The 17,784-nt window shown below is 40.9% G+C and overlaps 2 protein-coding genes across 2 annotated transcripts in view; one reads left to right on the top strand and one right to left on the bottom strand.

Annotated features, from left to right (window-relative positions):
• ARHGAP6 (Rho GTPase activating protein 6) overlaps nt 1–17,784 on the bottom strand; it is a 397,221-nt gene that overhangs the window by 216,727 nt on the left and 162,710 nt on the right. The gene's annotated exons all lie outside the window — the stretch shown is intronic.
• Nucleotides 1,539–8,591, top strand: AMELX (amelogenin, X-linked). The gene is made up of 6 exons (XM_019524745.1): nt 1,539–1,627; nt 3,193–3,265; nt 3,895–3,942; nt 5,447–5,491; nt 6,154–6,600; nt 8,420–8,591. Exons 2-6 carry the CDS (start codon nt 3,212–3,214, stop codon nt 8,423–8,425), a joined length of 600 nt encoding a protein of 199 aa, XP_019380290.1. The 5' UTR covers nt 1,539–1,627; nt 3,193–3,211; the 3' UTR covers nt 8,426–8,591.

A 17,784-nucleotide genomic window follows, 5' to 3' on the forward strand; every position in this document is an offset into this window, starting at 1 on the left:
GGGGCATAGGTCCCCCCTGCCCCCTGGGAGTGCACATAGTGGCAGGGAACTGGCCCAAACCTCCCACCGCCTGCAGTCCCATCCTGCTCCCCACCGGGGCCCTGCGGCCGCACGCTACAGCTCTGGGCCCCAAGTCCCATGCCCTACCCAGCTGGGCAGCAGCCACAACCCCAACCCAGTCCCAGCCCTGCCCAACTCCCTCCCAACGTCACTATGGGGGCCTCAATCCTCTCCCCCACCCCCCTGCACCCACCACTTAATTGTGGGAGCTGCTTTCCACGCTGCCTGGCAGCCATGCATATGCATATGCCTGACTGCCCTCCTCCTGCTCCCTCCCAGCCCCTTGCACGTTGGAACTCTGCCAGCCTCCAGAGGGCTCATTGCAAAACTGCAAAATCCATGAGTTTCTCTGCTAAAATAAGAACTCCGTGATTTCCTCAGGTAAAGGGGAAAATCCATGTTTTACTCTGTTTTTTCCATGGGAAACAGAAAACCCAGATCCCTGCTAACTAGAGAGTATTTCTGGTGAAAGAAAACAAGCTGCTTTTTTAAACAAAATTACCTTTTAAAAAGTGAATGAAAAAGATGCATTAGGAAGGTTTATGTGATAGCTTGATTTTGACAGCATTTTCTATGAACACTAATATATTTTCATAGCTCTCAACAACAGAAAAAAAAACAAAGAGCCAAGGAAATGGGAAAAATAAGTAATAGTATTAAATCTATAACAAAGGGTTAAAATGATTTAGCAGCAATATAACAACTTACCTGAGGACACTTAGCTAAACTAGAAATAAAGCTAGAATTAGTGAATTATACCAACACATTACAGAGATGTGGTCTATGCAGCCCCAAAATGTAGCAAGCCTGTGTTTTTCAGTGATGTTCATCCAGTTTCCTATCTAACAAGAGGAAAGTGGACAAAAATGCTGACACAGTAGACATTAATTTGAACTATACTGATTTTCCACAGGGTCCAGTGATGAGGGCCAATAGTCATACCTCACATTCTGAATGAGCTGTGTCTGCCAGACCTCTGGGCCCACATTTTGTCACTTGAATTATATAATCCCCACTGAACTGTCATGGAGAAGCTTATGCAAAGACCAGAGACAAGAAGTAGATGTGGTGGACTACTCTGTCCAAGTGCAATTTCACCCTAAATTAGAAAAATATAACATTTACTTCTGCTCTCAACTACCTCCTACTAGAGTTCCTGGCATGGCAAAATTTGGCTCAATATCTTCTAATTTAATAAGAAAATTAGAAACAGTTACTGATTACTCCAGCAGAACACAACACTGCTCTTTTTCAAAGGTATTCCAGACCAACCAGTACATACATGCTGTTAATTTGCTTAAATAGCATGCATCACGCATATTCTTGTTTTGCTGGAAAGCATATTATTTTGCAAAATGAAAGACTGAATGTCCTAATCACAATATTTGGTTCAACAATGTATTCTGATGGCTGAAACTTCATGACTAGAGAGATTTTTCTTCTGAGTGCTGATTGGCTGTTGAAAATAGGAAAATAGTTTAAATAGTGCAGAGTATGAGGCATTCAAAGGTATCAAGACTAACAGACCTTGCACCCTACAGAGAATTTATCTGGAGTACTTCTACAGGTAAACCTGTTTTATTTACAGAATATTATTCTATATTATATTTAAAACTGAATTGTGCTTCTAGACCAGTTCAAATATGTTATTCCTTACCTCATATTTCTTCTGCAATCATACTGTTAACATGCGGCCAAAGATATTAATGAAAACGTCTCTATATGTTCCCCCATGTTTCTTCTGTGATTACTGTTAAAAATTGGTTAAAGAAATGTTTCTTAAAGTATCAGTGTAATAGCTTTGTAACAATCCTGGATTCATGCCACTGTATGTTTCTTGTGACTTGAGAATTCACTTTTAACAAAGAAAAAATATTAGAAAGGTTTAAGATAAGTACTTTAGAACTGAAGTACTTAAAAATTGAATATTCTTTTACTACTGTTTCAAAACAAAATTTGAACCTTAGTTTGTACGGTTTAAGTTAGTACAAGTAAGTATTGGTTTTCCAAGTCTAAGCTTTATAATTCTTCCATCACTGTGGGATGGACATTTAGCATGGCACTTTGCACATGAACAAAAAGCCAGATTTTTAAAGGTACCGTAATCAATGATCGGTACGTGCCTAAATATTTTTAAAAGCTGACCCAAAGAAGCCACAGTCAGCAGAAAACCTGGGTAAGTAGAAGGATCTTGCTATCCTTTATTGATATGGCCAAATTCAGTCTTCAGTGTATTTCCTTTACAACTGCATTTCAGACTTGTTAAACCCCTAAACTGGAGTAGAAACATATTTAGTGAAAACCCATTTCTTCACTCAAATACAACATGTTCTTACTTTGAAAACCTTAATACTGCCTGCTGAGGGAAATACACTGAACATGTGGTACTGTATTCTGAAGCCAGATGTGTGCTTTGTGCTTCACCTGGTGCAACATGTAACACTCATAATAGAAAAAAGGCTTTAAGATAAATACACAGTGACAGTAGCACATTAAAAATAATTTGGCCAAAAATAAAAATATAAAAACGCAATCAAGTACATGCTAAAGATGAGGTATTCTAGTGAGGAAATGGATATATAGACAGCTCTTCAAGAAAGTATTTACACTGTTTTCTTCTCAACAACTTAGCCCCACAAGAAGAAAAGAACCTGCATAGATTTCAAATATGTTTCAGATCTTTCCAGTTGCTGAATTCTGTTACTTTTTTTTCTAAAACAAATAAATAAAACTGACCATAGCCATGTTCTCTGAGACTCTACTAAATCTTCTTTGATAAGTCCATCTATGTTATTTTAAATGACATGACTATAGTTGCTGTGCTTTTAAGCAGCATGAACAAGGCTTGAAAGTTACAAAGAATTCCCTTCAAAGATTAGGGAAGTATTGAAGGAGACAGGCAAAGTTTGAAGAACTATGTTCAATCTCAAAATTAATTCCAGAATCCAAAGGCCTTTTATCACTGATATGTTCTTTCCATCCCATACTGAAAAATGAATGACTTAACTTTCTAAACAGACTTGTCCTTGACATCTAAAGATAGTTTATTATAAAGCAGATCCAGATGCTGTCATATTAACAATGTTCTCTTCTAGTATTAACCAAGACAATATTTTTTCCCTTTTTTTTCAGGTACTATATCTCGAGAAAGATGGAGGGCTGGATGTTGATCACTTGCCTACTAGGTGCAACATTTGCTATACCAGTGAGTATATATAATAGTTATATTGTAATTCAGTGAGCTATTCCATTAACTTTGACAATAAATACTCTCTTGAATTTGCATGCGAGTGCAAGATTAACACAACTGTAATAACATATGTACAGGACTTATACAAATATAATTATAAACTTCCCAAAACAAATGATTATTTACTGAAACTTAGTTAACCACTTTGATAAGTATTAATGCTATTAATACGATTTTCAGAATGAAAAGCCACTAGGATATATATATATAAATTACCAGTTTACCAGGGCTCTCAGCCCAAGGATATGGATTTCTTCCCCAACCTCTCAAAACCCTAAACCCTAAAAGTTTGGAAGCTTGATTTTAGATAGAAGGCAACTTTAGAAAAGTACAAAATTAGGCACATGCTTAAGTAGTTTAATTGATTTCCATAGGTCTATTTATGTGCCTGAGGGCTTTGTTGAACTGTAGACATAATGATTTAGCACTAGCTCTGAAGCAAATCTATCACTGGCCATAGGCATTTAATAATTTCAAGGATTTGGTTTCTAGGCTGTTACTAATATAAATTAGGTCACAAGAACTGTATTAATAAATTACATAAAGTAAATCAAACACACATATTGCAATTTTGTTTTCAACAGCTGCCTCCCCATCCACATCATCCTGGTTATGTCAACTTCAGTTATGAGGTAAAACATTTTTACTTTTCCCATTGTATGCATTCACCTTCCAAAACATATGGTGAGGACTGGTACAATACTGCAGTTATACTGGCATAAAACTACAGTAATGCAATGTTGCATATAGCCCACTAGGTCTCCAGACTGGATTTGCTACAAAATGTGCTTTTCATTAACTGAACTAAATTAAATCTAAACAAGTATTCAAATACTAGTAGTAATGTCACCCAGGAAGGACATCCAAAGAACAGAAGTTCATGTAGTAGTGATATTTCTTGTTTTGCTATCTATATTCAATAAAAACATGTTTTCCTAATAGTAATTGACACTCATGCATTGCATTCAGGGAGTTTAGCACTCTTTAAACAGTTAGTATTCTTTATATAAAGGAAGAAAAAGAAAACTAAATTACTCTCTTAGCAGCACAGAGTATTATTTTGTTCTTGTGTGTACAGCAGCATCAACACTTTTGAAAAGGGGTATCTTATTCAAGAGAGAATTAGAGGAAATGTAGTAGGAAAAAGAAAATCACTATTATTGGAAACTGTGATCTCTGGGGTTTTTTTCTTAAAAGCATAAAAATATTTGCAATTCCTTTGAGAGCAGCTGGCTTTAGGTTTCAACTTCGCAGGTTGCAGCAAAAAAAATAGGCTGTGGATGCAGACTCAAAAATAGAGTTGGCTAAAATGCAGGATTTCCAGCTTGAGAAATTTTTGGGGGTTTTTTGTTGTTGTTTGGCTTATGACTGAATCAAACCCAAGTGCTGTGGCAACCCTGCCTTTGATTCACTAAAAATTGTTAAACTTGTTGTGCTTGGTTGAAACATTTCACATTACAAACCAGCATATTTGATGAAACTCTGTTTAACCCAAACATTTCTAACTGCCAGTATTTAAAAGTAGTCTTCAGAATACACAGGGGTGCATCTACATGAGATGTTTACTGTGGAGTTGACTAATTAGGTCCGCAGTAAACATCTGTGCATCTACGTGTACAGGGATATTAGGCTGGAGTAAACTAATAAACTCCACAGCAGTGCACATGTAGACAGTGACATGGCTGTCAGGGGCATGAGGGTGTTTCAGCATTGGGGCTGCCTGTCCCCTAGCCCCACACTGGAGCACCCTCATGCCCCAGTCATCCCCTCCACAGCACACTGAGCTGGATCAGAGCAGCCCCAAGCTGGCAGGTTGACCCCCTGGACTTCCTGCCAGCAAGGGCTGCTCCAACCCAACTCAACATGCTGTGGTCTTGGGCACATGTTCAAATGGCACACAAAAGAGCAATAAACTCTGGCACTTACTGAGCTCGAGTTTATTGCTCTGTATTAACTGCACATGTAGATTGCCCATAGTGTGTTTAAATCTGTATCTACAAAATGACTTCATCCTTAGCAATGGGACAAAATGACAACACTACACTTATTAGACAACTTAATTTTACTCTCTCTGGCTAGAAGAGGGCTTTATATCACCTAAAATACTGATGTATTGTTCTTTTTTTTCCCCTGAAGGTGTTAACACCTTTGAAATGGTACCAAAGCCTGATGAGACAACCGGTAAACATATCTTAACTATCATCTATTTTTTCTACAATTTACCAGCTGCAAAAACCCTATCACTGACAGATTTTGACAAACATAGTAGCTACCTATACATACTTATATATATGCACATTACTAATAGAGTCAGCCAAAATTTAGAGAGCTTGCAGATGCTACATGAAAACACACTGGAACTAGTTGTGCCCTGTACCTTTGTGGGTATCAAAGTCAGGAGGAAGCTAAGCATATGGAAGTTTCTGTGCATGTAGAATAGAAAACTTTACATAGATAGCACTGCTTCAGGCTCTGGGCACGATGTGGCTATGAAACAGAAGTAAGCCAATACCTTTGCATTAGTTAGCACAGCTCACAAGAGGCAGACAGCAGCAGATGGCAAACTGGCTCCTCTTAACACACCCAAAAGGAAGGAATATAAGTTTTTAGTTTGAATGTTTTAAGTTTGTCATTCTTTTCTGCAAAGGCTGGAGAGATACAGATGATGCATTAGCAAGAAATACATTCTTTGTGACGGAGACTTTAATTTATGTGTGGACAGAGCCTTGCACAATGGCTTCTGCACCCGAATGGTCTCCTGGTGCCCCAACATGTAAATATTAGATAATAACTGAGAATGCTGGGAATGTCATAGAACTGACTAACTGTTTTTCTCCCTGTAGTATTCATCCTATGGGTATGAACCAATGGGAGGATGGCTACACCAGCCAATGTTACCAATAGCCCAACAGCATCCACCCATCCAGACTCTCACACCTCACCACCAGATCCCGTTCCTGTCACCCCAGCACCCGCTGATGCAAATGCCAGGTCCACAACAAATGATGCCTATACCACAGCAACAACCAAGCCTGCAAATGCCAGTCCAAGAACCAGTCCAACCACAGGCAGGTGAACATCCAAGCCCACCAGTGCAGCCCCAACAACCTGGGCATCCAAATCCACCAATGCAGCCTCAGCTACCTGGGAGTCCACACCCACCAATGCAGCCCCAGCAACCTGGGATTCCAAACCCACCAATGTACCCAATGCAGCCATTGCCACCACTGCTGCCAGATATGCCACTAGAACCATGGCGGCCAATGGACAAGACCAAGCAAGAGGAAATAGTAAGAAGGGATATTTTAAATCATTAATATCAGAATGAGTGTGTGTGCGTCTGTCTGTGTAGGCATACATGCACAAGTAAGTCTTTATGTGTATGTAGAACTAGCGATGCAACACATACACAAAAGCATGCTAATGTGATATTTCAAAAATTGACAAAGGTGAACATCTGAATATTACAGAAAATAAAAGAATGTGTGGAAGGGAGTGGGAAGTAGAGAGAGAGAGGGAAATACTTGTTGCTGTGCACATCCCTACAGTCACATCATATTTTGGTACCATATAGGAGGAGGTGACCTCTGTGATAAACAGGGTAAGGTAAGAAGTAGGTTTGCATGGTGATGTAGTGTCTATTGGCATTGATTTAGATCTGTGGGGGGTGGTTCTAATGAAGACAAAAGTGAATGATGCAGATATCTCAAATAAAAGCTGACAATGCCTTTCTGCAAAATAGATGATGGTGGGGGTTAGCTGTCATTTGTTACAGATAATGTAGCTTAGGAACGTTTCACACAAATTTAATTGGTTTTGAGTGACATTTGTTGTATTCTCCCACTACAGGTACTGAGTTGCTGAGACAGGTCCCTAAGTTGCTTTAAGTATAAATATGTACAGCTCAGAAAGAGAGAGAAATAATTAGAACTATAATAGGTCTTTATCAATAAAAATGGCCTAAAATAACATTTCTAGATATAAAAATTATCATGGCATTCAAGTCTGTTTCAATTTAGAAAGAAAGAAGCAAGGACAAAAAAAAATCTCCTAGAAGCTGTCCAGTAAGTTTCTCAGAATGAGAACTCAGTAATGGAAATAACAATGTAAACTTAAACTATAGTTGTCATTGCTAACTAAAAGTATAATATTAATCTAAAAAGAGTCAGTCATTACATGACGATTGATGCTGTGATGCTATTTAGCATTATCTTCTTCTCTTGTTGCCTGTGAAAATTTTACATCCATAGCTTCTGTTAAAAGAATTGTGAGAAGAAACCGTCTAGCAATGGACATAAGACCTGACTCCTAAAAATTCAAACTCTGGCTAAACAAAATGTTGGTAAAATCTGCACTGATTTGTAATCAACTCAAATGTGAGACAAAGGCCTCATGTATTCACAGTTGTACCAGTTAGTGAAAATTGTTTTTAAAAAGGTTATCTAGTTAGACCAATACAAATCATGTGTGTTCTCAAGATGGTTTCTACTGGTTTACCATGTCTGCAGTGTCTAAAGAAATTCTAAACTAAACTAGGGTAGCTTCTGTGCATAAGGATAGATTATATCCATAGAGCCATAAAATATGCCACACCAGATACAGTCTATCCTGCCAATGTCTGGGGACATTAAATGGTGTTTCAGAGGGAACATAGTGTTTCAGGGAAAGACAAAGAAATCCCATTGTATAGCTAACAAATTGTGCAGTGCTATACAAGGGTAAGGATATAATCTCCAAGACCTTGTATCATGCATGAAAATGTAAACAAAATGACAGCATAGCCTTTGTTACAGATATAGTTCATAACATATTATCTTAGCATATTTTAAAAAAATCATTCAATACAGTGAAGTTTCCTTACTACTTCAGAAGCACAACTGAAAGACAGCACAGGCACACCAGTTTAGTTCATAGATGTAAGTGATTAACAAATTTGCAAGCTTTTGCTATTTTTATACATACCATTTATTCTTTTATACCAAGAAATAAAAGGAGTTCGAAGTCATATCTTATCACTGGTTTAACAGGCAAAATACAAAGTCTACCACCATGGTTTGAGAGTTCTGTATGAGGCTGGTTTTAATTTAGTTCTTTTCCCTTTTCTTTCAGGATTAAAGAAACCAGGAAATCAGAAAAAAGCGAAAGTATTCTAGGCATTCTCACTTTCTTTCAAGAATCCATCATTCCGCTGGAGTCAGTGGTATATCCTTCCATTAACTCTTCTTATTAGTGAACGCTATAGCTAAACAAAAACAAAAACAACTAGCAAATAAAAATGTTTTAAAAAAATTAAACCCTATTGTGTCTCTTTGTGTTGAAGCTAGACCCTAGGAGTCGTGGCTCATAAGATACACTTTTATGTTAATGGTAATATAAATATCAGGTATGTCTCTTGGTCCCTTACTTATAAAAAATGGAGTGCAGACTAGAACCCCATACAGGACTGTGTCTTTAATCCTGCCCCTCACAGAAACCCTTCCCACTCCTGCCTACCCCTAAAAAATGTTCTTTTATTTTTTCCTGTTCTTGCCCACAACATCTTAAATCCAAGTACCTCCCACACAGGGACAAGACTTTTGGAATAAACAAACAATGTTTCCTCCCACAAGCTATTTTTTCTCACCCAATCCAGCCTGCAACACCACATCCTAGCACTGTCAGTGGGTCATGGCAGCAACCCACTCTTACTGCAAGGCTCTTGTGCAGTCTAAACAACACCTAGAAAAATTATGTTTCTAATTTGAAAAGAAGGTGCAGCCCTTCAGCTTACATAAAATGACCCTGGAACTTACATTCCTAAATAAGCAGGGATGCATATGATAGATGCTGTGAACAGCCTTCAGAGGAATTTGAACTATACTAAGCAACTTTATCCAGAGAGAAATTGACTCACATTGCTAGAAGGTAAACTGAACTTCTGTTTTTTAAAAAAAGACAGCATGAAGGCTGAAACTAGAAACCAAATCTTTGGGAACGGCTTTATAGTTTTGTTTTTCCAAATGATCTGAACACTCAAAGCCAGATCACAGTCAAGAATAAAATGCATTTCTGAATGGGTTTTTTTCCTGGTATAATCAAACTGTAAGGAAGAAAATGATTTGCTTAAAAATACTGGTTTCACTCACTTTTCTGTTTAATATTAGAGTATGATGTACCAATACTTCAGATATACATTGCAACTAAAATATAAAAAGACACATTCACAAAATTGATTAATGATTTTTTAAGAAATCAATTTATCTTTACATATCTTTTGATAACTTTACACATCTTTACATATCTTTTGATGATTTTAGCAAAGTCTTTTAGCATTTGATTCATTTCTTGAAGGTCCAGCCCTTGGAGGCATCCAATTTAAGCAAACATCTTAGATTTTATTAAAAAATAAAGGGGCTTTAGTCTTAAAGGTTGTGGACAGAAGATCAAAAATCCCACTGAACTCTAACAGCAGGAGTTACACACAAACCAGTTTCAAAATGGCTGAAACTGGTTTAAGATAAACCTGGTTGAATGTAGTATCAGACTTGACTAATTTAGGTAAACTGGTTTATGAAACTTCTGTCCCAGACTCCTTCCTAGTTCAGGTTAAATCACAGTCCCCCAGCATGCTTTCCACCCATGGACTGGGCTGTGCTGTCTGCTCCAGAAAGCAGGACCGCCCCTCACCCCTCTGCTCCCTAGCTGGAGCAATGAGGGTTTGTTCACTGGCCTCACTGGCTGAATCAATGGCCACCTCCACCAGGCAAACCTCTGCTGGGGTCTGGGGCTAGCGAGGGGGGATTAAATTTCCCTTCCCCTGAGTATGGAGCTGCCTTGCCCTGTTTACCTAGTGCTGGGTGTGACTGTGGACTCTGAATTCCAGAGGTACCTAGAAGCAGGAAGAAGAAATGGTAAGTGACCCTGCAGAGTCCTGCTGCTGTGATTCTGGACTGCAAATCCCAGAGACCTTGGGGCAGCAGGAAGAGGAAGCAAACATACAGCCCAGGCTGCCTCTGTGCCAGACAGCCTAGCACTCCCCGTCCCCGGCTTCTGACTCGAGCGACTGCAGACATGTGGCTGCATTTCCTGAATCAAAAGTGAATGTCTGTTCGTTTACTTATTGGTTAATCTTTGCAGCTTAAACTAACCTGCAAAGACTGAATCAATGCAGCCTCAGGCTTTCTGACTGTCTGTACTTAGCCTTAAGGCTTAGAAAACAGAAGATAAATAAGATAATCAAATGATCATATTCATTCTCAGTATTTTGGTATCCAACTTGTGATTTTCAAATGTTTCTTGTCTGCAGTAATATGTTATGACCCTTTAAATATAAGCCACAGGGGACATTCTGTATAGGGAATTCTAAGTTCTCTGCTAGTCAACACAAGAATAGACACCCATCTTTTTTACTTCTTTCCTCTAAACATGGATAGGAGGTGACAGGGAAAGGGGAGAGAGTTTTCACTTTGCTATTAACCTTCTTAGCAGTATCACATTTTTATGCATTGCATGGTACATTTTACAGATGTGTTAGACTCTGTTAGACCCTTCCCCTAAAAGCAGGAAATAAGATGAAAGTATAACTCCAACAGTTAAAGCCCATACAGGCTACTTTCAAGCCAAGGAAAAACAGCTTACCCTCTATCTGTGGTAAAAATATACCTGAGATCTAGCAGTAAGAGGCAGTGCAGCTAGCAAAGAAAGTATGTTCTTTGTCTAAAACTATTACACTTTAGTTCTAGCCCCAGCTCTGTCACCAATTTCCTTCCAGTTTACGGAAATTCTTTTAACCTCTCTATGCCTCAGTTTCTGCCTTTGTTAAATGGGAATAATACCATTTGCCTACATGAGGTTTATTGAAAATTAATGGATTAAAATAACTAAATCTTGCACAAGTCTTATGTAATGTTACAAAGGGTTATGTTGAATTTAGTTAGGGTCCAGCCAATAAAAACTGACATCAACAGAAAGGCTCCAATGGGAACAAAATCACTATGAGAGCCCACTCAGCCAGAGCAGATGAGCACCACACTGAGCAGATAAGCATCACCCCGAGAGGGAGGGTTAGTGGGGTTCTGCAAAGCAGCCTGGGATGCCAAGGGACTGCAACCTAACTCAAGTCACAAGGAGACTTTGTACAGAAGTTCTGTACAACTTCTGTATGACAGAACTTCTTTATGCCCTAAACTGCTGAAGTGTGATACTACATCCATCCAGGTCTTAGACCAGGTTCCACAATTTTTAAAGTGGTCTATTTGGGCTGAACTTCTGTTTGGTTATGGGTGTAGACTGATTTCTGATCACTTACACTGATTTGTGTGTAATGTCTGTACCTAGCAAAGGTGAACATTTTCAAAGGCATATAGAGTTGTTAAATGCCTAACTCCCACCAACTTGCATAGCATCTGATTACCATTTTTGCCTTTGAAAATCTCTCCTCATACACACTTCAATAGTGACAGAAAGGAGAACATTGAGATCGCCTCCAACTCTGTTTATGATGATTTTCACCTCCATAACAATGACATCATGTAAAGTTTGTCCTGTTGTTTTAATTGACTGCTTCTGAAATCTGCAGTCATGCACTCATTAACTTCTTCCTCCCCCTTCCCATCACTCTAGATTCCCAAATCCCAACAGGCACAAAATTAAGTTTCTAGATCTTTCACACATACCAAAAAAAGTCAACCCAATCTATGCTTAAACAACTACATGAGCTTCACATTTATTTCAGACTAGCACTCACACCTCAATTTTTAAACCCCTACATGAATTTGCTGGACACCTTAGCCTACAAAATGTTCATGCATATGTGTATCCTACATACAGACCACATATTTGCATGTCATGGCCCAGCTGAGGAGGCAGCAGCTAATACACTTTTTCTGCAGCTGGGCAGACCAGCTGCATTCTGCTTCACTCCTTCCTCCTGACAAAGAAAGCCACTGCTGACTAGTACAGAAAAGAGTTAGGCTATAAATACACTGCCCTTTGGGAGAGGGAGACTTCCTGAAACCAAAAGCAAGATGAGCAGTGTCCAAGAGGAGCCTATTTCCTGTTGCTACAGAAGATGAGTAAAGAGATAGAGACTATGGAAAAGAGGAGATAAAAAGATCTAGGATGAGAAGCAATGACAGTAGGACTGAGGAAGAGGACAAAAATGGGATCTGGGGAAGGCCCTATTGGATTGCAGAGAGGTTCAATACTAAAACTTTGGGACCTGAGAGTAACAGAAGTGGAGGCGGTTGAACGGGGTCATAGAAGACTGGCACATATGATTTTGAAGGTAGAGAGAAACACTCTGAAGGAGCGAAAGAAAGAAAGCATGAAATGCTGGGTGAAAATATGGGGAAGTGAAGAGAATGTAGCAGTGCAATTAAAAAAAGGGAAGGAAAGATCATAAAAGGGAGAATTTAAACAAATGCAGGTGAGACATACTGAAATTAATCTTGGGCAGCAAAGCACTGAGGGGCTCCCCTGAGAACACTGTCTTTTTCCACTTCCTTCCTGCTCCTTTAGTTCACCTGGAATCACCCTCCATCTCACAATGCCAGCTGGAACTCAAGAACATAAAGGCTTGGACTAATAAATGAGGAATGGGATGGAAGCGTGCCCTCCTGCTTGCCCAATACCAATGACTACCAGTCTAGTCTTGTAGATTCCTTGACTTTCTGAGCCTACTGAATCCTTTGTGTCACAAGAGAAGGAAAGCTGCTTGCAGACAGAACAAACCAATTGTTTCCTTTTACTCACAGCAAAATTTTAATGCTCCACATGCCAAAACACTCAAACCAGAACTTTACTTTGGAAGCAAAACTACTCCACCTAACACGCTAATGCAAGTGCCAAATGCAGTTATTTATACAGTTATATTTGTTGTCAGCAAATCATATACAGGGGTGGGCAAAATACAGGCCAGATCCAGCCCATGGCGGACTCCATTTCCTGGCAACCCCAGTGGTAACAGCTCCTTCTGGCTGCTGCTGCCTGACCCAGCCCTGCTGTCCAGGCACCCCAGCCCATTCATCCCACAAACAACACTGGGGCAGGACCTGCACAAACAGGGTGCACGTTTGGGCAGCTGGGATGGGGCCGTGGGCAGCAGTGTCTGGGAGCAAGACAGACAGGTGGGACCAGGGAGACCCTGGGATCTTGGGGCAATGATAAGGTGAGGCCAGGCAGAGCCGCAACTCACTGCCCACATGCCTGTGACGGGAGCAGGTTCTGCAGACAGGGCGTGCAGGGAGCAGAGCACAGCTCTACCCCAACCCTAGCCCTGGCCCTGAATGCAGCTTCTTGCACAGCTCCCAGCTCCATGGAGACCCCAGGATCACAGGGCTGTGATAACATAAAGCCAGGGCCGGGGCAGAGCCCGGTTCTGTGGGCAGAGGCATGTGGGGAGTGCATCGCAGCTCTGCCCCAGCCCCTCACTGTCACTGGAGTCTCCGTGGAGACCGGCCAGGAGCCGTGCAGGGACCTGCATCCAGGGCCAGGGCTGGAGTCAGGGCAGAGCCACAATCCACTCCCCACACACCCCTGCCTGTGGAACCCATGCCCATCACAGGGGCATGTGGGCAGCGGATCACAGCTCTGCCCCAGGCCCTGGACCCAGACTGCCACCACCCCAAGATCCTGGGGTCTCCTTGACCCCACCCATCTCACTCCTGGATGTCACTCCTCGCCAGGCCCTGGCCCCGTCCAAGCTGGGCAGCCACACACTCTGTCTACGTGGGTTCTGCCCCCAGCAGTGGGTGCAGCACAGCCAGGCCAGGGTGCAAGGGCAGTGGGGCTGGGTCCAGCAGTGGCAGCCAGGAGCCACCGCCACCAGAGATGCCAGGAAGTAGAGTCTGGTCCCGGGCCAGATCCAGCATTTTGCCGACCCCTGTCATTACAGAATACAAATACTCTCAGATCTGAAGTATTAATAAGAATTGTAGCTTACTTCTGGTCAAAATTATCCAGATCAATGAAATTTCCAATAAATTAAGTTCTCCAACCCCCCTTCAGAGGGGGGTTACTGATAGCCCTATTTCATAGAGAGGGAAACCCACACAGAGGCCAAGTTCCTCACTTTAGGGCACTGGGAAATCACAGCACAATAAGAAACAGAATCCAAGCTTCTCAACTCCCTCCTACTCAAACAACTACAACTCTCCACTGTCACAAAATTACAGTTCTACCCTTATTACCATGATTTCTTTATATTTCATAATTTCCATATTATAAGTGCACTGATCCTTCCAATCCAGTCCAAGTACTTGGTCCTCTTCCTCACCTGACCTCCCTATTCCAAGACACTTAGGCACAATAAAACTAGTGGCATTTATGAGAAGGGTGACCAAAACTGGAGGCAACATTTTAGGGAGCAGAGCTGTTAAAAAGGAAGACTTCTGTCATTAAAATTTGCCAACAAAGGGAACAAAATAAGTCCTGATTCTTCCAGTATACATCAGAAAACTAATTGGTTGTATCTGCAACTATTTACCAAATGTGCCCTCTTCAAAGATGCACTTTACACAGCCAATATCTCACAGTCCTTATGATGCATGCATTCATTCTGTATAGACATACCATAAAGATGTACAGATTTTCACCAAACAAAGTTTTCAGGAGACTGTATACTACCAATCAGCAATGATAAGACTTACACAGCAGCCTAAAAGAAAAAACAACTCAAATATTGGTTAAGCAATGAAAATACATCAAAGGAATGCTGATATAGCACTAGTGTTTTCATAATTTAAAAGGCATTATTTTTACCATTCAAGAATGCCTGGTCCCTAAGTCATGTCATCTGTTTGGTTGAGGGGAGAGGAGTAACAGTTGAATCAAGCGAAACACAGCCTGTCAGTGGAACACACTGCTTCAAAAGAACTTAGGGAACTATTTTGAGATATGCATCAAATTATAAACCCAGTCAACAGGAAGATACTTCTCTTGGAAACATTCTGGGTAAAGGACAAACAACTGCATTTCAAAGAAACTCAGGGAACAAGCACAAGTTAGAAATGAGTGACCTCTGTGCACAACTGAATTATTTTACAACAGTTCTAAACTACAGTCTGCTGCAACTATCCCAGAAGTTCAGTCAAGAGTAACAGGAGTGCACTTCCCTCCCAAATGTGCCCACTTGAGACCTGTGAGGAATAGATCTTTCCTTCAGAGGCCAAGTTCATTCAGTTACAAACTTTATGCAACCAGTGTGGTTTAAATAAACTGTAATAGACTTGTGAATCACTCTCACAGGTTCCTGGGGATTAAAATTGATCCAACTATTTCAGCTCTGTCTGTCTTTGATACATATTCATAGAATCATAGAAAGTTAGTTTTGGAAGGGACCTCAGAAGGTCATCTAGTCCAACCCCCTGCTCAAAGTAGGACCATCCCCAATTATATCATCCCAATCAAAGCTTCCTCTAGCCAGGTTTTGAAAACTTCCAAGGATGAAGCTTCCACCACCTCCCTGGGTAACCTGTTCCAGTGTTTTACTACCCTCTTAGTGAGAAAATTCTTCCTAATAGCTAATCTAAACTTCCCTTGCTGCAACTTGAGTCCATTGCTCCTTGTTCATTCAGTTCTTATAATATATTAAATTACCGTAATATACAGTTACTATAATATCTGAAAGCCTTTACAATATCCCTGCAAGCCAGGTGATACTGCCAAAGGCCCAGATCTACAAACTGAGTTAGGTTTGGTGACATTGAGTACGTTACACCTATTTTTCACATGCGCAGCTCCAAGCATGGAATTCATAAGCCTGAATCAGTCACCACAACAGCCTGCACTGAAGGAGCCTGCATTACCCCACCAATGTAAAAGGTCACAAAACAAGGAGCTTTCTAAAATCCATTTCTTGCCCAGGCTTGCAGTCTTAAATAAAGCTGTTATGTGAAACTGGAATTCACAGCCCCAAACCCTTCCTTGACTTCAGTGCTTAAGTCATCCCTTAAGATACAGACATCCAACTTGTATTTTCTTTTTAAAGCAGCTGTATATTGAAGAGACTGTGGTGCCTGCCTTTGATGTAATAATATAATGGCTAGAACACTGCCTTAGGAAGTAGAAAAACTATTCTATGCCCTCCTTGTGCCATTTCCCAAAAGAGAGAGCAGTGATCACAAAGTTATATAGGCTAGGCTGAGCTAGGGGCGTTCTCCAGCCCTCCTCCTGAAGTTGTTTCACTGTGCAGCAAGGAAGCAAAATGGCCAGGAAGACAACAAACTAAGTAGCCAGTAATAAGAAGACTCCCCTTGGGAAGGTTCCTGGGTTCTGGACTCATTTTAGCTTCATATGCTAAACTGCACATACAGGCTAGGGACAGAAGTTACACATAAACTGATTTAAGTAATCAGAAACTGATTTAAACCTGTAACAGAACAGGAGTTCAATGCACATCAGCTAGTTTCAAAATGGCTAAAGCTGGTTTAAGGTAAACTTGGTTGAATGTAGTATCAGACGTAACTGATTTGGGTCCAAACGGTTTATAAAACTTCCGTCCCAGACGCATTCCTAGTTCAAGATAATCAGAGTCCCCCAGCCATCACAGGACAGTCCAGTTGTCCTCTGTCATCTATTGATATGAAACCGGACACCTTTTCTCCTGAAGAGAACAATAGAGGACATAAAGTGTCAGGTTTTGTATCAATAGAGGCCAGAGTAGCAGAAAAACTGAACGTCCTCTATGACGGCCATGCTACCAGCATCCCATCCCATCCCAGCTGTGCTGTCTGCTCCGGCAGAGAAGAGTTGGGGGAACAGGATGAGAGGAGGGCAGGATAGAGAGGCAGGGACTGCCTCCCTCCCCCAGGCAAACTCTGGCTGGGGTCTGGGTCCAGAGAAAAGGATTGGTGAGATCGGCCAAAGGGGATCCCCCCACACACCCCGGTTGCTAACTGCCTGCTGGACACACCCAGGAGGCACCAGCTGCCCATGAACTGAATCGATTCAGCCTCAGGGTTTTTGACTGTCTGTACTTAGCCACAGAGTGATAGGAAGCCATCAGAGATCAGTGCACTACTGTAACATGTAATTAACACAACAATCTCAACAACAGGGCAGCTGTATTCGGCCTCTCTGCTTCTGCTGTGTTTTCACTTATGTTTTCCAATGGCTTTGTACAGTATCCCTATGCAGAACAGTGAGCAGTGGACTTATCTCCAGGTGACAAGAAAAAAAATTCAGTGAGATATGTATGAGGAAGAAAGTGACAGTTTTCTTGCCAACTATGCATGGGAAAAAAGTGGATTCATCATTCACTTGCTTGTCCATAAGACTTGTGCATATAAGACAGCCCTTTCCTCCCATTTCCAGTCTGCCAATGCGCATAGCAAGCAAGAAATGTATTTCATCAAAGTTGTCAGAATAAACACTACCCATTTTTTCAGGTGCTTTCCAGAACAGATGGATAATATTGACCATTGTATTATCTGTATTATCTGACACAGCTACAATCCATTCACCACCTCTCTTGTTCTATCTCAGCCCAGACTATA

This window comes from Gavialis gangeticus, unplaced genomic scaffold (assembly GCF_001723915.1).
Source record: "Gavialis gangeticus isolate Ggan-Ray unplaced genomic scaffold, GavGan_comp1, whole genome shotgun sequence".
Classification (NCBI taxonomy): Eukaryota; Metazoa; Chordata; order Crocodylia; family Gavialidae; genus Gavialis; species Gavialis gangeticus.